The sequence below is a fragment of the Equus quagga genome, chromosome 10 (genome assembly GCF_021613505.1).
Source record: "Equus quagga isolate Etosha38 chromosome 10, UCLA_HA_Equagga_1.0, whole genome shotgun sequence".
Classification (NCBI taxonomy): Eukaryota; Metazoa; Chordata; class Mammalia; order Perissodactyla; family Equidae; genus Equus; species Equus quagga.
In genome coordinates this window covers 115,933,671-115,958,954 of record NC_060276.1, presented here as the reverse complement: position 1 = coordinate 115,958,954, position 25,284 = coordinate 115,933,671, and the positions used below count along the sequence as shown (strand labels likewise).

At 46.4% G+C, this 25,284-nt stretch overlaps 1 protein-coding gene across 1 annotated transcript in view; it reads left to right on the top strand.

Moving 5' to 3' along the window:
- The window catches only part of WWC3 (WWC family member 3), a gene marked incomplete at its 5' end in the record, with an annotated part of 117,181 nt that overhangs the window by 74,082 nt on the left and 17,815 nt on the right, over window positions 1–25,284 (top strand). Inside the window, 8 exons of the mRNA XM_046672906.1 lie at window positions 1,435–1,508; window positions 11,690–11,932; window positions 15,301–15,390; window positions 16,215–16,780; window positions 21,746–21,866; window positions 22,883–22,957; window positions 23,752–23,838; window positions 24,987–25,179. Coding sequence (XP_046528862.1) covers window positions 1,435–1,508; window positions 11,690–11,932; window positions 15,301–15,390; window positions 16,215–16,780; window positions 21,746–21,866; window positions 22,883–22,957; window positions 23,752–23,838; window positions 24,987–25,179 — 1,449 coding nt within the window. The remainder of the gene's footprint in view (window positions 1–1,434; window positions 1,509–11,689; window positions 11,933–15,300; window positions 15,391–16,214; window positions 16,781–21,745; window positions 21,867–22,882; window positions 22,958–23,751; window positions 23,839–24,986; window positions 25,180–25,284) is intronic.

Genomic DNA, 25,284 nt, shown 5'->3' with positions numbered 1-25,284 from the left:
ATCAGACATGCTCTTTAAGCCTGGGACTGTGCAAGCACAGACTTGTGAGCAGTACAAGGCCTGACACTGGAATTTAGCAGTTAGGGTGCATGCTGTAAGGCTACATAGGATCTGTGAAGCAGGAACCTGTTGGATCTGTTTGGCTATAGGTTTCTTCTTTTTTGACTAAAACATTATTTTATTCTCAAAGAAGAGTGTAAAAACAAAGCTTAGAGTGTTCTATAAACAGTTTGAGAAGAGGTTGAAGAAATAACATCTTGCTGAAGAGTCAGCTGGGTGGCTCTCTGACAAACAAGGCAATGAGGTAGCATGTAGCTCACTTCCAGCGTAGACAGTTTCTGGAGATGGGACGCTGCAGCCTAAATAGATTTATCCTGAGGAGACTGTGGGGAGGGGCATCGGATGAGGCTGTTGAAACGTGTAAAACTGTGACGTGTTCTCATTGGAGAATGCTTAGTCCCTCCTAAGGCATTTCTTCATCTTGCCGTTCAAGGCAATAAAGATGTAAAGAAATTCCCCATTGGTGTCTGTCAAGACTCATATCAATAAATTCATCACTAGTCATTCAAGTAAAATATGTTCAAATATTTGTTGACTTGAGGTTATTTAAAAAAAAAATACGTAGTGGCTGTAACATACAGGCTAGTAAGATCAGATCTACAGATGGAGCCGGTTTATTGAAACTAAAGTTGTCTATTTCCAGGAAAGAAGGGAAGAGGTAACGAAGGTGAGCTAGTCACCTCCCACACAGATCTTTGTTTTGTTTGGGAATTTGTTGACCTCCATCTAAGTGGTAGGAAAATATTGAGTACAACTGGTGATCACGTCAGAGCATGGCATTTCGATTCTGACTCCTCAGGCAGTGTGCCCCTATTCTAGGCTTTTCCATACTGTTCTTTCTTTCCTTTACTTTGGGCTCTGTAACACGCTGTGTAACATTCGAAGGAGTCCTATAGCCCATACCTCCCACAGCTAGTCCGTCTTCTTCAGATCTTGTGATTTCTTAGGAAAACATCATTCTTTTGTATTTATTGAGGAACTAGAGAATATACTGCACAAAATGGGATGAATTTTTTTGCCTTTGTATGAACTTTTACTTAGTAATTCCCTATTTCTGGTGAAACTTAATTTGTTTTTGTTTGGAATTACACAATAGATAAATACACTTCCACTGTTAAGAAAAAAAAAAAAATCCACCGGTGTCGGGAAGGCAGAAGCCTTCCCAGCCCCACGCCAGCCCCCACTGGCCCCCACTGGCCAGAGGCGGCAGCCGAGTAATATCTGGTGTGTTTCCTTCCAGACCTTTGAAAAATGGAACTTGAAAGACAAATTAAAATATTCTTTATTCTTGCTGAAAGTTTAAATGAATTTTCTCGTTTGAAAATATGTTTTTAATATGTTTCCCCCTCTTTTTTTTCCTTCTGTTCCGGAAAGTTTGTCTTTGATGATAAAACAAGACTTGTAGACCGAGTCAGGCTTAATTGGCAGTATGAGGAAGCCAGAAAGAGGTAAGAAGCGCCTTTTTAAATCTTGCTTTCTGCTTACTTCCTTTCTCCCATGGAAGGAGGTTCAGCAGAGTTCAGCAGATAAAAAGTGTGGTTGTCCACTTTTTATCAGAAAGCACTGTGTGACAGAATACAAAATAAAGGATCCTCATCTTCATTTGTGTAGCTTCTTAATACATATGACAAAATTTCAAGTGCATTTAAAATGTGAAATTCTCAATACTGCAAACAATTATGAAGACATGATTTAATAAAAATAAGAGACTTTGTGGGCTTTCCTTACCCGCTCAGGTAATTCAGAAGTCCCTCCCTCCCTCCCCCCCACCTCCCCACCTCACCCCTACCTTCCTCCCTTCTGAGTGTCAGTCCCTCGGACCCATTCAGCAGAACTGTTTTATGTGTGTGGCTTCTAACTCATAGGTTAATGGAAAAGCCATGTATCTTGGTTTAAAAGACGGTTTAACAAGGATTAGGTCAACAGGTGATAGCAGTCCCTAGTCTGTTTCGTTTTGACGGAGATGATTGAAACGCAGTCATTCCTGTTGACCTGCGTTGTAAATCATCTGCCTGCTGAAGATGGAGACTTGACCTTGTCTGTGCATTTTCATTTGTCTTTCCCTCCCTGCCTCCCAGTCTTGACCACAGAACATGGGCAAAACCAGGAGGTGGGACGTAATCCTCACACAGGCGTGGTATTTTTAGCATGTCACATTTCTCCCCATGTGCACAGGGCCCGTGTTTTCAGTATTCTGACCTGCTCTAGCTTTCATGTCCTCTTTTTAGAGACTTTTCTCTTGTGTGCCTTCTGGAAAATCTTCAAATTATTTTAAAATATGTGTTTTGGAATGCTGTGAAGCATATCTTTTTAAAAAAGTTTCTTTGGTCAGTATGACCTGTTATCTTGGGGGATGGGAGAGAAGGGGCCAAATGGCAGGTGGGGTGAGGGGTCCTTTCTGGAACGAAATAGTTGGGCCTGCTCAGTATACTGTATCATTCAGGGATGTCTGGAAATCCACTTTGTTGTCTTTTTAGAAGATGTAAAAATAGCAACAAAAGCAGATCATATGACTCCCTGCTAGAGGGCCAGCTCAAACTGAGCTGTTTGGTCAGAGCTTCTATGCCCCATTCTTTTTGGCTTTCCATGATGTATTCGTGGTGGGCTTTGCGTTTCCACGTGGCCCACTGCCAAGCCATGCTGCTTATCTCCATGGGCCTAGTCTCCGTCTGTCGTGCATTCCTTCTCTCGGGCTCGCTGGCATTTACCAGGGGCTGTTGTCTCATCTGAATATCCCTCTGCTCATTCTTGCGTGTTTCTACTGGAACTGCATAGTGTGGGTGCTGGAATTTGCTGTGCTGATTAAAACACAGAAAATAGATGGTTGCTGCACTTAGGAACGTAATTGTTACATGTTTTGCTGTGACATTTACCAAACATAGCAAGTGATTTCTTTGTTATCTAGAGATGGTGTCGGTACACGGTGAGTAACTTTTTAAATGTCGAGATAATACATTTGGGCAAAAAGTCGAGCGTTTAAGAAAATTATTCAGGGGAGGACAGTGTCCTTCATCAGTATCTTTTAAGTGAAAGTATTATTTCAAGATCGCTAGAACCTTGTTAGAAAATGCACTGCAGCAACACGGGAGGGTCCTGTCCCCAGTGTCTCAACCTTTGTGGTATAGTAGGGGCTTCTCAGAAGTGCCTTTCTGGGCTGTATTGGCAACATTTAAAAATCAGAGATGCATTGTAAAGACATCCTTGATTGGCTTACTCAAGCATTTCCTGTCCTTTTCCTACTAGCACAGTGGCTTTCAACGGGGGTGTGTGGGGGTGGGGGTGGACGACGAGGATGACACACGACGGGACGACACTTTATCCCCCAGGGGATTTAAGTGGGTGGAGGCCAGGGATGCTGCTCAGCATCCTACAGTACACAGGGGACAGCCTCACACAAAGAATGATCCAGCTCCAAATGTCGCTAGCACCAAGGCTGAGGACCCCTGCTCCGTGCTGGAGGATTGGGATCTCTTAGCGGGGCCATCCCTGCATGATTTCCCAACAGCTGATCTGTGTGAGTGACCCCAGTCGCTTTATCCACACTCTGCTGCAGTGGGCAGAGAAGCTGCTGGGAGACTGGGAGATTGTACTTCTCACCAAAACCTGTCCTATTCCAGGTGTTTTGAAGAAATTGTGTGGTTTATGTGACACCATCACATATGGTCTTTAACATATTTGGGAGATAATCTCCTCCACAACTAACAGAAATATGTGAGGATACCAGTGGTTCTGCTGGCGGGGCTGTGTGTGTGTATTTGCACACACAATGTCTATACATATACGTATATGCCAGGGTTAGAAACATGTGCATATGTATGCTTATACATATATGTACACATACAACACGTATTTACGTATATACATGCATACACGTGTGTTTTCCTCTTTATTTCTATTAAATAAATAATCTATGAATTCGTTGTTTTTCTCAAAGGCACAATCAACACAGACCACCCATCTTCCCCCTCTCTAATCCCACCATTAGTGGGTTGGGGTGAGATCTTCTAGTCTTTTGTTTCAACACTTAAATACATTGCGCCAAGTGTGGTTATATAGTGTATGATGCAGAGCTTCTGTAATGGTTATAACCATCCCTCCATGGATGGACATCTACATGGTTCCAATTTTTCCTTTTCACAAATAGTGCACATCTATTTACAGGCCCCCACCCTTGCAGAAATGACTGTTTCCTTGGACAGATACTTAGCAATGAAATGTATGAGTCTAAAGATACGTACATTAAAAGTTTTGATAGATGCCACCAAATCACCTTCCAAAATGACTTATCCACTTTACGCTGCCACTAGTGGTGATTGAGAGCCCTGATGTCTGTATCTTGTTAGCATCATTAAATATCATCATTCTTTGTCAATTTTACTAGACTAATGGGCAGAGATGTTTTCTCAGTTGTCGTGTGCTTTTCTCTGGTGAGAATAGTGCATTTTTGTACTGGTGGTGCAGTTCAGCATCATTTGTCTGACTTTTTTTTCCTAAAGATTTTATTTTTTTCCTTTTTCTCCCAAAAGCCCCCTGGTACATAGTTGTATATTCTTAGTTGTGGGTCCTTCTAGTTGTGGTATGTGGGACGCTGCCTCAGCGTGGTTTGATGAGTAATGCCATGTCTGCACCCAGGATACGAACCAAGGAAACACTGGGCCGCCTGCAGCGGAGCACGTGAACTTAACCACTCGGCCACGGGGCCAGCCCCTGTGTGACTTTTTATTTAAATTGCCGTCTTTGAATTTTTTTTTCAGACAGAGCGATCTTTTCAAAAGATGTTACATCCCATCATTCCCCTGTTCACAGTGGTTCTCATCCATTGAGGGGGGCAATTTCTGTCCCCCAGGGGACATTTTTGGTTTTCGTGACTGGAGAGAGGGTGCTGGCTGGCATCGAGTGGGTGGAGGCCAGGGATGCTGCTAAACGTCCCACAATGCACAGGACAGCCCCCAGCGAAGACTTACGTGGCCCACAGTGTAAGTGGTGCCATGGTTGAAAAACCTCACTCTCAGGCTCCTTGTCTTGCTCATAAATCCCTATGGTGCGTGGGCAACAGTGGTCTGTGGGTGCAGGTTTTCGGCTAACTCAGGGCGTCAGCCCACTCCGCTCTGTCCTCCTTGGGAGAGAGAATACACCGCGAAAGGAAGAGGATCCAGGACTGAGGCGTGAGAAAGTCCAGTAGTTAGGATGCAATTGGCCAGAGGGGTGCAGGAAAAAGTCCGAGAGAGTCTGTCTAGGAGTGGGAAGGAAAAAGAAGAGGTTTTCCTGATGAAGTAGTGATGATAGTTGATGCGAGTGAGTTTTTTCAGTCTTTACTTGGCAAAATAAAACATTGGCAGCCCTCCACTAGTACTTGCCTGTGGGAAGCGTGACACAGATGGCACTCCCTGGAGTTAAGGGAGGAGAATGGCCCCTAAGGCCGAGTTCTCAGAGGCTTGCTTTATGGTTGAGGATCATTTAGAAGGTGGATATTGATTTTTGACAATTAGTTTCGTGCTTTCATTGGACCTTAAGCTGCTTGAAGCTGCCCTTGAAGCATTCTTGTTGGCAGAGTCCACATCCTCTGCTTGCCAAGTCACTCATTGCAGTGCCCTCTGTTGGCCCCTCCCGGTTCTGGTCCCCTGATGTGGTGGCAGTGCACATCTCCAGGCCCCGTGGAGGAATTATATTCTGCCTCCAGTCACTGAAGTTGGTTCTTATTGTTAAGGCTTGACTGGTGAGTGAGTGAGTTCCTGACTTGTAAGCTACTCGGCTGTAGGTCATATAATTGCCGGCTGTACCTGGGCAAGGCACTGGACTCGATACACCTTGTAGCATGGTCAGGACAACCTTATGCCCCCCAGTCCCCCTGTAGATATGTGGAAGTCAGAGGGTCTCAGGGGCAGAGTCACCCAGCACCCGGTCAGGGGTTTTATTCCAATTGCCTTTTAAGCATGTGTTTTCGGAGTGCCTCAAAGTGAGACGCCTGATCAGAACAAAAGAGACTTGGGAGGAAAGCAGCAATTCTATGCCAGGAACTAAATCTAGAACTGACATTAATGTTCCAGAACCCGAATAATGAGGACCACAGTCAAAACACTGTGTCTTTCAGCCTTCATCCAGGGACTCTCCACATGGCCACCTCCGTGACAGCCCCGTGAACATCACTGGAGCAGGGTGTTTCACATACTGGGAAGCATTACGTACCCCCATTCGCCTATCAGCGTGTGGAAGAGAGTGCATCACTTTTCGTGGCAGTGTTAGCGAGGGATAACGTGTCCTTCCCTGCTCTTCCACACCAAGCCTAGGGAACATCATGTGACCTTTTCTTTTGCCGCCATGGACTTCTGTTATTTTAGCGCCACAATTCAGTGTTTGGTCTTCTCATTCTGCCGCTCCCCCCTTGTCCCTTGGTCTCCCAGCTCCCATTTCTGAGATCACTCCACTCTGCGAATTTTAGCTTCCCTACCTGCTGCAGAACCTCTGGGCTTTGCCACTTCTAAACGGGGAAGAAGTGTATGCATTTAGGTATTTCGGAGAAGTCTTTCCTTATGTATCTAGATTTGAGATTGCTGTTAAGAGTTGGTAAATTGTCGAAATGCAGTGTTCTGGACAATGCGGAGTTTCGTATGTATTCGGATTTAAAGGTGGTTTGTGGAAGTGGAACTCATAATTCCAAGTGATGGTGTAATTTCATGGTGACTAGTTGTCTATTTTCAACTCTGGATCACATGAAAATACCCAAACAACTGCCTCTTCTTTTCCCTTCAGGAACATCACTTTGGATTTCCAAGACAGACCTTATGATAGGAATATTTTCACTTTATTGGTTAAGAGTTTTCAAATTTTTCGAAGCCAGTTTGGAGGAGCAAGTCTTCTCGAAGCAATCTCAATGACGCAGATGCCTCCTTATTTTTAACCTAAGAGCACTTGTTCCAGAACTGTGCACAAACTGTAGCTGTTTCCATAGAAACACTCGAAGTCTGGATAGGAACAAAACACGTGGCCCATCCAGTTTCTCTGTGTCTTAGCCTTTGTTGCCAGGATGGGTCCTGCTGTTCGTCTGTTGTCAGGAATCAGTGTCATGTTAGGATTCCAGTTGAATTTGATCAGTCGCTTGGATTTTTCCTTCATTTCTCAAATGACTGTGTATCTGCGTTTTTGCCGATAGGGCACAGCTATAAGAAAAAAAGGAAAGCATCCTTGCCGTTGTAGCTTCATCTTCCCCATTCAGGCCAAGAGAAGGAAGCCTGCAGACTGTCTGGATTTCATTTAAAGAAGTTGCTCTCTGAAGATCTGTGTGTTCACAGGGGAAAAGATGTGAGGGCAGGGAAGTATATTGGGGTATTAGGGGATCCTTCTTACACCACGTATTCTAGATTCACACTTCTCGAATTTCCAACGTAGAATAGAGCTGAGGTGAATGGACACTAGTTTATCAGTATTTAGTTCAATCAGCTGAAGTGATTTCATCGTCCATCTGATTTAGATCTCAGCTGAGATTTTGTTGAACTTTTGCTTTTCGTTTAAATGGCTATTTACAAAAAAGAAACTAAGGAGAGAAATTGTAAGAAGTATCAAGTCAGTAGCTGTAATTGAAATCTGAAGGCACGAGCGTCTAAGCTGGTGCCATGTCCTGGAGGGTGGCAGTGGGATCCTTCACGTCTCAGCGCCATCACATGGGACCGTGGCTTGCCTGCTGTTCCGTTTCCTATTCCAAAAAGCAGCAGTATTTTGGGAATGTGAGAAATTATCTAGTAGATTGCAGAATTTAAGTATAAACTCAAATAGTTGAGGATGACTCTGGATATGTAAAATATGCCTCAAAACTGTATAGTATTAAGAGTGCATTTTTTTCCTTAGAAAAATGCAAATCATATTGAAGATTTCCATGGGAATTGTGAGGGGTGAGCAGTTTCTGCAGAGTAAATGCAGGTTTCCATTTATGATTTAATGGTGCCTGGGTTGTAACAGAAAGGGTGTTTCGGCAGAAATAGTAGGAAAAACTGATTCATATTTTGCTTCTGTCTTCATTAGACCTGTTCACGGTATAGAATTTGGAAATCGCATAATAAATATGAACCCTGAATGCTTGATTAAAGATTTGCCTTTCATTTCTTCACTATCATGAGCACAGGGACCTACATTTTAAAGCTTTTAGAGGCATTTGTAGGAGATTATATATAGGCCATAAAGTGTATTACCTATCAAAAATAAGCATCAATAAAGAATGCAGTTGACTTGTAGGGGGAAAAAAACCTTGCCAATTTTAAGTTGCGCTTGGTTCTCTTTAAAAATGAATTTGGAAAAGTTTCTTTTTTGCAAACTTTAATCATGACCTTGCTTTGCTTCCATGTGTTCAATTTCACTGAAATGGTATTTCAGAAAAAAGCCTTTCTGGAAATTATTTTTCCTTTATTACCCAGAATTGGAGTGATGGCACTCGCAGGAGTGGAGTTCTAACCAATGGACCAGCTGTTTGGCATGCATGTAGAAGGAAGGGCATCGGAGCCCTGGACATCTGTGTTTAGCCTTAGGCAGAAAGTCTGTTTCCTCCAGTAAACCTATCACACGGAGGGTACTCCTTGCGGGTGGCTCGTTTCCAGGCCAGCAGCACAGTAGACAAGGCCTATTGTTTTAAAGGCAAAGCCATCTTGTCTATCCCATGGTGAATGTACAAGAAATCATTGAAGGAATCCTTCTAGAGCTTTGGGCTTCCAGTACAGACAGACAGACATGTGTGCCTCCTCTCAACCCGGCTAAGAGTGGGCGCTAAATGTCTGCATCCGGAGTATGGGTATAGAGAAAGAAATTGCACTTTCCAATATGTGCTAATAGTCTTCTAGATTCATATATAGCTCTGAAATAAACATGCAATCATATTTATCATCGTGGAATTTATTTAAAAAAGCACTGTTCTTGAGCACAGAAATGCTTGCCTAATATTTCACACAGCCCAAACAACTTTTCCAGATGGGCTACGCGAAGTCAGCTTCATCCAGATTTTGTTTCTGCTGCGGACCTTGTCCCTTGTCATGTGTCCTTGCATGTTGTTCTTGTAAGCCATGGAGAGTTACAGTCCGTTGCGTATGTTTGGCCTCTGTGCTAGTTATCTTGTGCCCGCAGTGGGCAGTCATTTTGAAACTTGCCCTTTGCCTCTCCTCCCTCTTCTAATTGCATTTTTTCCTCATTCTTTATTCTGATAGTGGGTATTACTTGAGATTTTCCTGGAAAGAGTAGGATTATCTAGGATTGCATCTTCTGCCCCCTTCAGCAACTTGAATGCTTGTAGAATGGCAGTGAGCCTGGAGCTGGGAGACTAAGGGAATCTTGATCTCCTCACACGTAAACCTCAGAAAACTCAAAAGGAGTTGCTGTTTAAAATATGTGTGCTTATAGCATATTTATGAGTTAGTGTATATTACAAGGTAATTCTACTAACTTTAGCTGGGCTCAGATAGGCCTTCCTGTGGATCAGATAAATTGAAATGCAAAATTATGAGGACACAATGGATTTGCTCATTGTTATTTGTCTCTTTTATATTTATTCCTTACTTTTGACTTGTCTTGATCTACAGTAGAATGTTCTAGAAATTTCATTGGGTATAATGTCTGACTTGGCACTAACTTATTTATGGGTCTGCTTGGAGTGTATTTTCCTTGGGCTTCGGTTATATGACTGCCATAAATTTTAATTACACTAATTAGACATAGGTGGACACTTAAGCCCAGTTGGATTCCTGACCCTGTTCAGCTGTCTCTGTCATTAGTTTTTTCAGTGACATGATTTGGCACTGTTTTCCAACACATTTTCAGGAAATTAGTTTTAAGTTAGAAAAGAACTTGCCTAATAAAGCTACTGACATTCAACTGTTTTCTTTACCTTCTTGGGGAATTGCACTTGAGTAAAATGCATACATTTAAACGATAACTTGTGTACTCTTTTCATAACTGTGGGTTTTCTAATTGGTTCAGTATTTGAGAAAGGAGTCTTGCCCGGCCCTCCAGCCAGGCTGACTAGTCCCCATGGTTATGTCTGGTTCGGGAGGGGACTGGCTTGGCACAGGCCTGGCTGACAGGCTTTACCACATGGACCAACACCAATTGATTGACAGTATCTGCAGGGAGCACCGTGTTGAGAAGGATTCTGAAGTCTGGACTCAGCAGGCAGGATGATTAGTGACATGTGCCCTGGGCACGGGACAGGGGAGTCTCAGGAGCACTCCTGCCATTCCTGTTTTAGTGAAGATCATCACATCAGTGCCTAATGCAAGCCCCTCAGAGCTCCAAGGCCAGTTAGCATCCTCCAGACCAGGCCAGACTGCCTGAAGGCAGAGGGTGTCAAATTTAAACAAGCATCAGAAGCACCTAGAAGGTTTGTCAAACCCCAGATTGCCTGACCCCATCCCCAGAGTGTCACATTCAGCACATCTGGGGTGGGACCTGAGGTTTGCCTTTGTAACAAGCTCCTGGGTGACGCTGAGGCTGCCGGTCAGGGGCCCCACTTTGAGAACCACTGCTTTAGAGGATATAGGGCTGTGTGCACCTGCCACTTACTTGCCCTCACAGCTTTCTGTGACTTTGTCTCTGGATTTTAATTCTGGGCATGTATAACAATCTCTGTCCTCCACAGCACTGGGTTCAGGTTGAGTCTGGCCGGAAACAGATAGCCCTCATCTTAAACTTAAAGGGCTTAAAACATTCTGCTCTTGCTTTGAAAGGATGCTCTGAAAATATGAGCCACATCTTTCACACTTCATCTGCATTCAGCAATGCCTCAGGACACAAAAAGTGATGCAGGCTGTTTGCCGAGCAAGCACGTGGACACGTAGGCACATGGACAGTGACAGTAGAGTCTGTAGTTTTACAGCTTGAGGGTGGTCATGCTGACACATTTAGGGAGGCTGACTGGTTTGCATCCACCCAGAGCGCCTCTCGTCACATCTGCGCTCCCCGGGCTGACTCTCATTCTTTCCTGTGTTTGCTGGTGCGTTTAGTCACTGCTTCAGGCATTCAGCTTTTGTTGAGTGTCTGCTCTCTGTGAGGCATTTTGAATTGCACACATGGTCAAGGTCTCTGGTGCAGGAGCGAGCAGACAGGACTAGAAGACAAAGAGCACTGGGTGTTGGGGGCTTTCTGTTCAGAAGCCCGGTGATGGGTGCATTTCTGTCCTGGAATTTTCTCTAGGCAGTGTGAGCAGTTAGGCAGGGCAGAGAAGGCAGGAAGCCAGAAGCATCTCTCATGTGTCCAGCACAGCATTAGCTACTGATGAGAGTGGGGTAGGGAGAAACGAGGTAGCTCCCTCCTGCTCTGGGACGGTACCATGCAGGAAACCATGAACCTGAAACCACATAGTGCATGGGCATATTTGAGGCCTGCCAGCCTTTCTGTCAATTCTTTGAAACAAGCATGATATAGTTACTCTCATCTCGAATCTCATAGACCAGGGGAGATTATGCAAAGGACTTACAAACCGTTTTTATTACCCATCATTTCCAAATCCTTTATTTTTGTCATTTACGGTTCACTCAGTGCAATAACTTCAGTGTTTACTTAGCAGAATGAGTCTCCAGAATCAGTATGTTGGTGCTGAGAACGTATGAAGACGAATCTATAAGTTCGTGGATTTTTCTGTCTCTCTCTCTTGCAGAGTCTCGAATATCCAGCAGCAGCTGGCCCAGCTTGATACCGAGTCCTGGCCGGGCATGGCTGAGGCCGACAGGGACCGGCTGCAGCTCATCAAGGAGAAGGAAGCCCTGCTTCAGGAGCTGCAGCTCATCGTTCAGCAGAGACGGCCGGCGGAAGACGTGGCCCGGCTGGAGGAGGAGCGGAGGCGCTTGGAGGAGGAGATCCAGCGAGCGCGGGCCACGTCTGTGCAGGGCGCCACAGAAAGGTGGGTTGGCCTCTAGAGTCCCGGGAGCAGGCAGGATCTGGCTTCCAGTGAAGAACCGACTCAGAAAGCTAAATCAGAGAGCTTGCACACGGCTTGAGAACGGTCTTGATGATTCCTCAGGGCAGCTGCCGCCTGGCGTGTTTCCTTGCCCAGTAGCAAGAAGGCGGCGGGGCCGGGAGGAGATGGAGAGAGCATGTGCCTTCCCTTCTGCAGGAGCAGCCAGCTCTGCCCTGGGCTCCCGAGGTTCCTGGTCCTATCAGAGGTGGGAGATGATGGAGAAGGGGATAGAACAAGGGAAGACAGGGGAACCGCCCCCCCCCCCCTTAGACCCCACCACTTCCCAGTGTAGGTGCTGGGTGCTTCCACCTCGGCAGGCAGGACAGCACCCCGGACAGGATGGGGTCGCCAGCAGGAGGACGGAGATGCAGGCGATGTTGCCACAGAGAGGTCCCCATTCCTGACATCTTGGGTGTTGCCGCAATCTACCTTTTACTTTGATTTCCTCCCGGGGAAGCCCACTCTTTCTTTTGGGGCAGCCTGTCTTGCATCCGTTTCTGAACACGCCTCCCGGCGGTCAGTCTGTCTTGGGGCTCTTTTCCAGTGTAGGACGCATGAAGCCCACGGTGGCCCTTGTCCTCTGTTGCCCAGCCATTTGTTGTGTGCCATGTGTGTGACACAGATTGTGTCGAAGGCCAGATCTGCTTTCAGTTTCACAGAAATTTATCAGAAGTTTATCCGTGGACATCTGCTGGGCTTTGGGGAGCCCACCTTACATTTGATAATACAGTGGCTCCTTAAAATTCAGTGCATTAACAGAGTCCTAAGCTGTCTCTACATGAGCATTCTCTACAAAGAGTTTAGTAGGGGCTGGCCCCATGGCCGAGTGGTTAAGTTCGCGCGCTCCGCTTCAGGCGGCCCAGTGTTTCGTCTGTTTGAATCCTGGGTGCGGACATGGCACTGCTCATCAAACCACGCTGAGGCGGCGTCCCACATGCCACAACTGGAAGGACCCACAACTAAGAATATACAACTATGTACTGGGGGTCTTTGAGGAGAAAAAGGAAAAAAATAAAATCTTAAAAAAAAAAGAGTTTAGTAGTCACCTCAATTATTTGATCAGTACAGATGCCCTTATGACTTATTTCATCAAATGTCAGGATTGTTGTCCATATTTGTTGGGGGTCATTTATGCTTGGATAGTCATCATTAATCGATAGATGGGTCTGTGTCTTGACGTTGGAGGCAGTGTCAGCCTTGGCAGGAAGTGGGGCTATTTGGAGAGTCAGCTCATAGGACTATACGGAGGGAATTTTAGTTTACCTGAGATGATAACATCCCTGTCACCTCACTCAGGATAAACATGGAGTTGATTCTGAAACTGAAAAGGGACTATGGAATTGAAGTTTTCATCTGTACTCTTGTGCTTTTGTATGTTTTAGTACAACATTACCTTCCGTTCTACCCTTGGTATGCTCTCGTGTATGTTCTGGGTGGGAAGGCCTGGGAGTTCCAGATGGTTCTCTCTTAAGGAGAGTGAATTTGGTCACATGAATGTTACTTGCTTCCCAGGACCCCACACCCAAACACCCTTGACCGTTTCTGTCCTTGCTGTTTGGACATCTCAGCCCACATGAGTCCTGTGGTCCCAGGGTACAAATCCACAGAACCCCACAAAGCCAATGTTACCATTGATGCTTGGGTTCAGGGGCTGGGTCACCTAAGCTCATCCAGCCGATGGGGCTCTTGTGGGACCAGCCCAGGAGCTGAGTCTTGGGGTCCAGAGCCCTCACCTGGGACTGAGTTAGCCCAAATGTGTCTCCTGAGTCTGCCACTAAAGGGCCTTGGGCAAGGAGGGGCATACATAGTGCTAATAAGCACCTTCATGCCCAGCACTTTCCTCCCGCCAGCATTCTCTGTCTGCTACCTCTGCTACACGGTGGGGCGATGGGGCCAAGTGTCCCACGAGGGTTCCCTCAGCTGTGACATTCTGGGCCTGGCCAATGCAGGAGCGTTTCTCCATGCCGCCTCCCTTCGTCTGAGGTGTGCCTGACGATGGAAAGCGTGGGGCCCTGAGGTAGGAGGCTTTCCCTGGGAACAGGCTGCAAAGCATTAGAAGAGACCCGGTGTGGAGCCAGGCACAGAGGGGCCATTGTAGGCATCTTAGGGCTGAGTGTGCCAGTTGTTTGCCTGGGCCCATTCTTTGCCCATCTTGGCTTCCATGTCATCATCGTCAGAAACTTGGAGCCAGGTTAGTGAGTATCACTGGGGATTGGGAGGATGCTGAAAGGAAAGAGCAGCTCTTTTTTTTTTTTTTTTTTTTAAGATTTTATTTTTTTCCTTTTTCTCCCCAAAGCCCCCTGGTACATAGTTGTATATTCTTCGTTGTGGGTCCTTCTAGTTGTGGCATTTGAGACGCTGCCTCAGCGTGGTTTGATGAGCAGTGCCATGTCCGCACCCAGGATTCGAACAGACGAAACACTGGGCCGCCTGAAGCGGAGCGCGCGAACTTAACCACTTGGCCACAGGGCCAGCCCCAAGAGCAGCTCTTTTAAGGGTGCCTACTTGGCCACATGTTACAATGCCACCCTTTGGATTTGTGAACAAGGATTGTTGTGTTTTAAAGGCAAACATACTCATTCATACTTTCATTCAGTAACTCTTTATCGAGTGCCTGTACATGTTGGGCTCTATTTTAGGCAGTAGACTTAGTACAGTGGAAGAACATTCATTTTAGAAAATAATAAAGCAGAAGAAAAAAATTACCTCCAATCCTGTGACAGTTGCTGTTTTGTTTTATTTTTGTCTAATCTTTTAATTCTATAGATTTTAGAATTGCATGTAGTTTTGTCTGGGAGAGGGCTTAGAATGAGGGAATCTGATTTGTTCCAAGGAATTCCAGTAGATTACTACATGCTCTGCGTTTGAATCCATCTTCTAGTCTAGTCCCGCATCCATTTGTGTGTTCATCCACCCACCCACACACCCATCCTTATACCCATCCACCTGTCCACCCATCGGTCCATCCATCCACGCATTCATTTCTCCTGTCCATCTACTCACCCATCTGTCCATCCATCTACCCGTTCACCCATCCACTCATCCATCCACCCCCCACCTATTCATCCATCCACCTACCCATCTATTGACCTTCTACAGTGTATCAGGCACTGTGCAGCGTGCTAGGGGTACATTTTCAAGCAAGACAGAAACAGTCTCTGTCATCTTGGTGTTTATGACCTAGATGTGCTTTTTAAAATTTAGTTATTCAAACTTAAATCAATTTGGGGGAATTTATAGTTGAATTTCTCATTAGGAAAATATACTCGCTATCTTTGAAATCCACCAGTGGACTATTTTCTTACCTACAGGATTCTGCTTCAGGAAAAAAGAAATTGTCTACTTATGCAGCTGGAAGAAGCTACCCGCTTAACATCCTATCTCCAGTCCCAGTTAAAAAGGTGGGTAACTTTGAAAGAGAAAGCTATACTTAATTATCATGTTATATGACGTGTCCATGAACTTCATAATTCCTGTTAGCTTGGTTTTCTCTACCAGAACTTAGAACCTGAAGTGGTGTAAACACAGAATGGAAAAGTGGATGTGTCATATTTTTAAGAGGAGCTGCTAATCTATGATTCACGGAATATGGAGAGCACCAAATTTGGCTGCAGAATAACAAGTCTGAAGTCAAATTTATCCAAAGATTTTGTAATTCAGTTCCAGAAGTATATATATCCATGTCTATATATGCACATAGGCATTTTTATTTTGGGTTTTTTTTGAGGGATATGAATATTTTTAAAATAAAATTTGGCTGCTCAGTGATAGCTCCTGTTTTCAAGGACTGACTGTGTTGTGAAGCATCACGTCGAGGGCTTTCTATGTCCTCTTTTCTCAGGTATTCCTCCTAGGAGTGCCATGAAGTAGGAAGAGTTATTATCACAGCCCCCGGCGAGAACGTGGGAGGCTCAGGAAGGGCAAATAACTTGAACAAATGGACTCAGCTGGTCCACGTTTGAGGCGGCCCTTGAGCTCAGGCATGCGTCCTTGATGTTAACCGCTGCTCTCTACCGGCATTCAAAAGAAACAAAGGAAATATTAATAAAGTTGCCTTAAAGTGCTCGCAGGTGTTTAAAGACATGCCGGGTTAATGGGAGAATGAGGCAGGATTTTGTTCCCTCTTGGAACAGACGAGACACTCAGCTTTGCAGTGGAGAATAGCAGGGCTGCAGCACCAATCTTCAGGCTGCTCTTCCAAGATCACGGGGCTCTTTCGTTTCAGCCTGTCTGCCAGCACCCTGACAGTATCCTCGGGGAGCAGCCGCGGGTCCCTGGCCTCCAGCCGGGGCTCACTCGCCTCCAGCCGGGGTTCCTTGAGCTCGGTCAGCTTCACTGACATCTACGGCCTACCACAGTACGAAAAACCCGACACCGAATGCGGCCAGCTTTTGCGCTTTGACCTGATTCCCTTCGACTCCCTGGGACGAGATGCCACCTTCTCCGATCCCCCAGGCCCCTCGGGCCTCCACAAGCAGAGGCGCTCCCTGGACACGCCCCAGTCCCTGGCATCCTTGTCCTCTCGCTCTTCCTTGTCCTCTCTGTCTCCCCCAAGCTCACCCTTGGACACGCCCTTCCTCCCGGCCTCGCGCGACTCGCCCTTGGCCCAGTTGGGGGACAGTTTTGAGGTGTCAGGCCTGGGCACGCTAGACAGGCTGCGGGCTCAGGCCTCTGCTTTGGGGGATGAAGACTCGCCGGGCACAGCATCCCTTCAGCCACACGGATTCTCCGGGGATGGGGAAGGACTTCGAGAGCGAGGACCCCAAGTGGCTGCCATTCCCACGGGCGCAAGTAAGTCCTGTGGTTTTCCCAGTCGTGGGTAGAAAGGTTTCAAATTCAGGGATGAAATCGTGTGCAGTTGCACTGAAGTCACCTGGCTCTTCTGTTACATAGTGAGCTTAAAGTTTAGGACTATTGATAGGCTCAGGAAGAGCGCTGGCCTGCTCTGTCATTGTAGGTCCTTCCAGTCTGTGTCCTGGAAAGGTCATTGAAATTAGCAAAGTAGTGTTTCCCAGGTGTTTGGCTTGCTTTCAAAATCTGCTTAATTGTTGAAAATGAGGGTAAGAACCACATAGTCTTCCACATTCGGAGGCTGATAAAGAGGTACGAGGGCCTTAATGAACTCTCCAGGGCATGTGTCCAGATGGAACATTCTGTGTGTGCCCGCCTCAGACCAGGTGTCTGGTTGTAGCCCAGCGGAAATCTCCACTTCCTTTGTCCCTGTGACTTCATCTCTTCATCCTTTGTCCTTCTAGTTTTCAAGGACGTAATTCTGTCGAAAGTGGAAATGAAAATAATTGGCGTAATTTCAAAAGACATGCCAGTAAGGATCAGTCATTTTTACCAAATCAATTTCTCTGGTGGTCTTCAAATCGAGAAACGTGTAGCCACAGCGAACTTTATCCATCCAGTTGCAGTCCATTCACCTTCTACTTGGTGCCAGAGTCTGTCCACATGGAAAACCAAACTGCTGTTCTAGAGAATATTCTGGCTCATAGCTTGTGCACAAAGCAGGGCCTGGACCTCAGCCCTCCTCATCTTGACCCGTGTGCTTTTTAGAGCCAACCTCCAGCAACTTTAACTTCCGTAGGCTTTAGAGAGGATCAAGAATGAGATTTCTCATTCCTGAAGTTTAGCCCATTTAAGTAACTTTTCTTTGCACAGCAGAACTATTTTAGACATTCCATTTAGGCAACAGTAGATAATTCGTATAGCTTAGTGGATCTCAACCAGGGGCATTGTTGCCCCCTGGGAGATACTTGGCAATGTCTGGAGACATTTTTGGTTGTCACAACTGAGAGGGCTGCCAGGGAGGTGCTATTGGCATCTAGTGGGTGGAGACCAGGGATGCTGCCCAACATCCTACAGTGCACAGCACAGCTCCCACTGCAAAGAATGATCCAGCCAAAATGTCAATAGTGTCCAGGCAGGGAAACCCTGGCCACATACTGTTGGGTAGTTTAGCAGCAAAGGGTTGAAATCAAACGTGAATACAAAACCAGGATGGTGTTATGGAAATGGCTTTGGACTAGCAGCTTAGAGACATGGATTCTGTTCCCTGCCCGGTTGACTGACTAGGTGGGTGACCTTGATTGCATCCCTGGGCGTGGCTGAGTGTCAGCTTCGCTGCCTTTGAACAAGGGGATCTTTATGGGCTCTTCTGTTCACCACCACTCTGTTCCCCATGAGTTTTTTATATGCGACCGCACTAGTTAGTGTATATCTCTATATAAAATAATAGTCTGTCTTAGCACTTACATGTTTAACCAGAGATCTGTTATGTTCTGAGGCAGTCCCGTGGCTTTTTGGCATCTCTATTATTTTGATGTCTCTCCTCTTTGCTTGCAAACGTACCTTTCATATCCCTAGATTTATTGTTTCTGTAATTCACATATACAGGTGACCTTAATTCGCTTTGTTCTTCTTCAAAATCACAGGTTCAATGGTCCATGTTTATTCCTTTCATTCAAAAAAGAAAATACAAAATAAGGACTGAATTGCACATCTGTTGCTTAAGCTTACTTTCTCAGTGACCCCCAACTCCCGTAACCAACTTCTCTTTAAAGGACAAGATACAACAGTGTCAGTCTCGTTAAGCAGAAAACCCACACAAGGCCCAAGGGCCATTTTGGGCCAAGGCAAAGACAGGGTTGGAGGAGAAGAGCTGACTTAATTTGTGATCCTGATTTCTTTATATTTCCTTCCTGCTCTGTGACTGACATTATAATGCTTCAAACTTCTTAGACGGGGAGGTATTTGCTCATGCTATGGTCAGATACTGCCACCTGATGGTGCATTTCTGTGTGACACTGTCAGTTGGTTTGGGTCCTCACAAACTAGAAATAATTGACTCAGTGAATGGATCCTGGTTGGTGCTCCCAGAGGGTTGGGTTGGGTAAGCAGCTTCAGGTGTGGACACAGGGTGACTCCGTGCCTCCCTTGGTGCTTGGTGCTCTGAGCCCAGAGTCATCGAACCTTCCTAAAGTTGGTGAGGATCTTAGTACTCTGCCTCTCATTTGTGACGCCCAAGGTCACATAGTTCCCACCAGCTTTCCATTCCAGTCTGGCTAGAAACAGTGCGTCCAAGTTTGACCTCAGGCAAGTTTTAGCAAGATAAAATTGTAGTAAGATGAAGTTCAAAATTGCCCAACCCTCCAAGGCAAGCTCTAGGAATGATTTCTTCCATTGTGTTTTAAATCAGTCTGAGGGGACAGAAGGCAGGACAGGGAGTGGGGAAATAGACTGTCATCTTTAACATTTTTTACATTATTACCTTCCCTGGATTCTAAAAGTCAAATGTCATGGTTTTAAAATCCTTTCCAATTTTCATTTCCCATTGGTATTTGCTAATATAAATCCGTGAAAACCTTGGCTTTGCTCATTTATTTATTACGTTTTTATTATATTCATACTGTTTAAAATTGTTGGCTTAAATTCTGTGTTTTTTTCACTTGATGCTTTTTTTTTATCTCTTTTTCTCATGCGGCTCGACAGAAAGTTCACTGTAAGTGACCTTGGAATTCTCCTTCACCTTCCTGGTCAGGCTGTGGCGCATCTTTGCGCGATGAATCGCTGTATTTAGGATGGGCTGGATGTGGCCAAGAAGGCCATGTCTCATAGCTTCACTTTAATGTAGCTCAACAGTTACCATTATTATTATTATTTCAACATTAATATTCATCATGGCTGCTAAAATTGTGTAAGAACTTTTCTAAAAGCTTGAAGTATTCATTCCTCTATGTATTTTTTTCCCCAGACTTTTAATAGCTTTCATTATTTTAATATGCCAGCTGGCAGCTTTGCCCACAACATGATTTTCGTTAGATTTTCTGCCTTTTTGTCAATCAGTGCTGATGCCCTCAGGTCTCAGTGTCTGTCTACGCGTCTGTCTTTAATGATTTTTTAAATGAGCATTTGGAAGATTGAGTCTTTACTTCATTGGCATTGCTCCCCCTGGTCCATCTCGTTCTCGTTGCCTTGAAGCCTGACAGCAGATGGCTGGGGTATGTAGCGTGGGGTCTGCTATGCGCTTCTTTCTCACCCAAGGCAACTGCTGACCGTCCTTCCTTCCATCAGCTCTGCTTCCAGTTGCTCTGTGAATGCAGTGACTAAGCCTAGGATCACTGAGGAATAAGTCCTTTGTTTCATTTCTCTCTTCATCGACCTTCATTGCAGTGGCAGAGAAACTTTGTCACAGTTGCACTGTCGGGTTAACTGGAAGTGCTTAGGGTCATTGCATGGTGGCATTTCCTTAAAGGAATGTAAGACCATGTCTAGGAGCCGTGCCAAGTGTCAGGGCTGGGAGTGGACATAGTAAGCTGTCTGGTTTGCTGGGGATCATCCATGAGGCAAACCGAGGGGTCCATCAGCAATTTAGAGCTGGGGGCTTTGGGTCCTTCTATGTGGCGGGGGTGACCAGGAGAGATGGACTTGGGACTCCTGATCTACAATTGGAGAGCTGGTGCCTCCGGCCACTCCAGAATGGAGCCAGCTTCTGTCCCTGACCGGGGAGGAGCCAGCAGTCCCCCAGGCTTGGCATCACAGACCTTTGGAGCATCAGCTTTTGTCTGCAGTTGAGATTGTGAGACTAAAGGCCACAGCCTCATCTGTTTTGCCCACTGTGTGACATGTTTGGATTTAATTGGTATGTGAATAATGCTTTGGTTGAAAAGAGAGATGGTCGTTGGTGGACTTGCTATTTCCCTCAACTTAAGGATGCATAGATGTCTGGATTTGCAATTTATAGAGCTTAGACAGCTGAAGAAAAGCACAGAACAGAGAAGAGAGGGACCTGTGTTATTAACAGGCGATGTCATGATGGCAGAGGATGGCTCAGTTTGGGGCTCCATGTTTTAATCCTGCATTCTAACCAAGGACGCCTCTCTGGAAAGTGTTGAGGCTCCTGTGTGCGTAGTCACACTTAGCATAGGACGATTACATGCCTATTTTTGTTAAAAGGAACTTGTTGTGAGGGAAGGAGTAGAAAGAGTTGATGAAATGATAAAAGGAAAGATGTCAGTGGTTATCTTTGGCTCTCGATTAAAATAGATACAAGACAAAAATAAGCTGCCTTGTAATGATCGCTTGCTAACCCCAGAAAAGCAATTCTGGAAGCAAATCTGGCCCCAGGGCTGCTGGGGAGGATGCTGTGATTAGAGAGAGACTGTCGAGGAGGTGTTTTCAAAGGCTGAGTCTGGTTCGCTGTGTCCTCTAACATGAAAGTCACTACATTTTGTTAGAGTTGATTTGGATAACTTTTAAAAGTTTTGTTTTCTAATTATAAAACAGTATAGCATATGTTTATTGTTTATTGTATAAAATATGGAACATACCACACAGCATAAAGAAGGAATTGAAAAATACCCCTATCCCGCCGCTCAGAGCACGCAGCTGCTTCTGCATTTGGGGTAACGTTTCTTTCCCAGCCTTTGCATATGACAGTCTCTCAAAGTGTGACATGAAGGGGCTTCCCACCATCATCTTATGTTCTGTGTACCCATTAAGGAGGTGAAAAGAGATTTATGACAGTTGGAAGAGCTTCTAGAGAAGTAGCCAAAAGCCTATTTCTTCAATTTTTCAATATTAAAAAAAAATTGAGTGCAGCATATTTAGATGTGTGTGTCCATACAGTGGCGTGTCTCTGGAACACTTAGTGGCTTTGTATGTGCTCGAACATAGAGTGTTCATATCTTGGCCCCACTGTCCCCAGCCTCACGTGCTGCCACCTTCTGACCCCGGTGTGTCTCTTATTTGTAGCAGTGACTCTTCGAGAAGACAGCGCCAAGAGGTTGGAGAGGAGGGCGCGCCGTGTTTCTGCGTGCCTCTCAGATTATTCGCTGGCAAGTGACAGTGGCGTGTTTGAACCTCCACCCAAAAGGTTAGAAGCTGATCTTCTTATCTTCTCCCTAAGCAGCCAGCCCCCGTGTTACTGGTAAGCACGAGAGAGAGCGAGCCAGCCATCCCAGGACGCCTACGGATTGAAACCGCGTGTGGAGCTCCAGGGCTACGGGCTTTTCCTGGCTTCTCTCAACTTTGGAGGCTGGGCCTGAGCAACCTGCAAAGAAACCTCCTCTGGCTTCTGTGTGGCGTTTGGGCGCTGGCCCTCATTCCATGGTTCTAGAACGACTTCTTTGTCTCTGGCCCTGGTGGATCTAAGGCTTAAGCCCAGTAAAGCTAGAAAAGGAGAATCAGCGTACGAGAGAGACCTGCTTTTCTAGAAAGGACATTTATTAGGAATGAATTTCCTCCCCGCCTTTGCAATGCCAAAACACCTTTTGGGATTCTGGGCTTTATTTTGATTTGACATCTTTGATGTCATTGTTTCATCTCAGGTATCTACAAGCATTTCACTTATTGCAAACTTTTTAAAAGTGAATGTTTGGGGCCGGCCCGTGGCTGAGTAGTTAAGTTCGCACTCTCTGCTTCGGCGGCCCAGGATTTCGCCAGTTGGAATCCTGGGCATAGACATGGCACCACTCATCAAGCCATGCTGAGGCAGCGTCCCACATGCCACAACTAGAAAAACCCGCAACTAAAAATATAGAACTGAGTACCGAGGGGCTTTGGGAGAAAAAGGAGAAATAAAATCTTTAAAAAAAAAAGTTAATTTTTGAACTTTGCCATGAATATCACGTGTATTTTTGAAAGGTATGCAAAGTTGTTTTCTCAAAAACAATAGCACTTTGTAGGCAGGTACCCAGTGAGATTTGTGTCCTGGATCCCAGGGATGGGCCGGCTGTGCCCCTTCAGTCACTGGAATAATTTATTTATTTAAGTCGCAACTGGATAGAGCTCTTCTCAGTAAGAGCACCCCCCGGCATGCGAGCGCTTCTGCCCACCTGCGATATTCACTTCCCTTTGGAATAACCCCAGTGACTTTCTGGTCGTGCTCAGGAGTGAAGATGCTGAAGAGTCTGCACGCGGAGACGTTTGCGATAATGAAGGGCCCCAGATCCACGTTGGATTTTTGTGAGTACAGAAGCCTCCTTCCCCATTGCTCATAAATATGATGCGTAGATTGGGGCCTGCCCAGCCCCTCACACCTCCACACGCAGGCCAGGAGGGACCCATGTGATCTGGGTGCTGCTCCCTGGCCTGGCTACCCCCCATCCTGCTTCATCCGGTCTCAGGTGGGGGGACAAATGTGGCAGGAGAAGGGATGGGGAAGAGCAGCTCCACTGCTGTCTTCCAACACTGACAGTCACAGCTGGGAGCTGTCACCTCAGGGCGCTGGGGGCTTGGGGACATTACGGCACGTTTCTGCCTGGAGTGGATTCTGTTCACTGCGGCACAGACAGCGAGGCCCTTCCCCACCTCCCCTGAGTAGTAACCAGGTGGTTAGAACAGGAGGCTTTTTGGTTTCTGATGACGGTTTCAGTAAAGGTGGTAACCACTGGTGTTCATCCAGCAAGTCAGGGTGCTCCCACCCCAGCAGCTTTCTTTCACTCACTCTTGTCGTTCCACTTGAGTGTTTCTCACGGTTGGCACTGTTGACATTTGAGACTGGATCATTCTTCATTATGGGGGGCTGTGCTGTGCATTGTAGGATGGTGAGCAGCATCCCTGGTCTCCACCCACTAGGTGCCAGTAGCATCCCCACTTCACCCAGTCATGATAGTAAAAAATGTCTCCAGACTTTGCACATGTCCCCTAGGCGGGGCAGGTAACATCACCCTTAGTTGGGGCCACTGCTGTAGTTCAGTCAGAAGGGTTTTTCCACTATGGGGAATTTGCTCTCTAGGAACTTGCGTTTTATTTTTTAGGCACGACAGTGCCAGCGAATGTCTCCTCGTGAACGTGCTCCAACTGAGGAACTTTGCCGGGCTGGTGGTGAAGGAAGACTGCAAAATGTAAGCTCCCGGGCCAGAGAGGGCCGAGACGTTTTCCTTCGCAGACCCAGGGGCTGTGTCCAACTGATGCTGGCCTCTCCCAGGCCGCCTCCACACTGCACCGCTCGCCGATCTGTTCTGCTTGGCTATTTGGGGACGGGAAAAGACTGTTTTAGAACCTGAATTTACCATAAAACATCAGGGAATGTTGGTCTGAAATGGGATTGTAAGTTTTACAAAAGTCTGGTTTATTATTTGAAGCAGACGGAGCTAATGGAGCCAGGCTAATTATGTGCCACAGCGATGCTAAGAAAGTGCCAAGAGCCCATCATTGGCAGCATTTGGGCTTAAAATGTCCATCGTGGTCACAGGACTGGGTAGTGACATGGCCACACTAGATTCTGTGATCCGTTGAGGCACCTGAAGAAGCCTCTGGCTGGGATCAGGGGTCCTTGTCTGAGGGGAGAAGGAAAGAGGTGCTGTCACCAGTTGGGAGGTGCTACCTCTGAGCTTGGCAGCCCGAGATGGGTGCCTGACGGAGGGTCCCATTACCTAGGCCACTGAGCACCCTGTGATGGTTCACTCAGGCCCGAGGGTGTGCTCCCCTCCGTGAGCCTTCTTTAGAAACTCGTCTTCTACAGGCCTTGGAAGCAGCCTGGCTTTAAGTGCCTGAGTGTTCCCCCTGGGATTTTGTTCACCCCCGTGGTGTCCTTTGCAGCATTCACCAGTGTTTGAGCTTTTCCCGGGTCCAACTTCCCTGCTGGGGCGGGTGGGGCAGGACAGCCAGCCCAGTGGGCAGACAGTCTGAGAGGCGAGGTGGGCGGAGCTTGAAGAGCGGGAGCCAAGGGGCCCTGGAGAGACCGATGCAGACGTTTCCCAAAAGATGGGGACAGCAGAAGCTCTGTGTGACTCCCTCTCAAGTCCTCACTACTGACTTCTAAGGTCTTCCTCTTAGTGGGGTTTTTACCCCTGATCTCCAGCGGCATCTAGGTTCTTTCTGCTTACTCCTAGTTGAGAAAAGGACTTTATCTGGAAGACTTGGAAATTCTGCCCATGGGCCTCCAAAGAGGGCAATGTGTATGCGTGTGCGTGGTTCGTGCATTTTGTCGTACAGCTCTGTCAATAAGCGTGACCTCTGTCTGCTTTTTTCTCCTCCTTCCTGGTTCCAGTCACATCCGCGTCTATTTGCCACCGCTCAACTCCGGCATGCCCAACACTTACTGCTCCAAGGCTCTGGAATTCCAGGCCCCCCTGGTATTTAACGAAGTTTTCAGAATCCCTGTGCATTCAAGCATGTCGATGTTGAAGTCACTTCAGTTATATGTGTGTTCAGTGAATCAGCAGCTGCAGGAAGAACTGCTGGTAGGGCTCGCTGTCTCACCCCACCCCCCCAACCCCCCCACCCCATCTCCCTCCCTCCTTTTCTCTCCTTCCTGCTCTCCCCTCCTTCCTTTTTCCTGTGGCGAG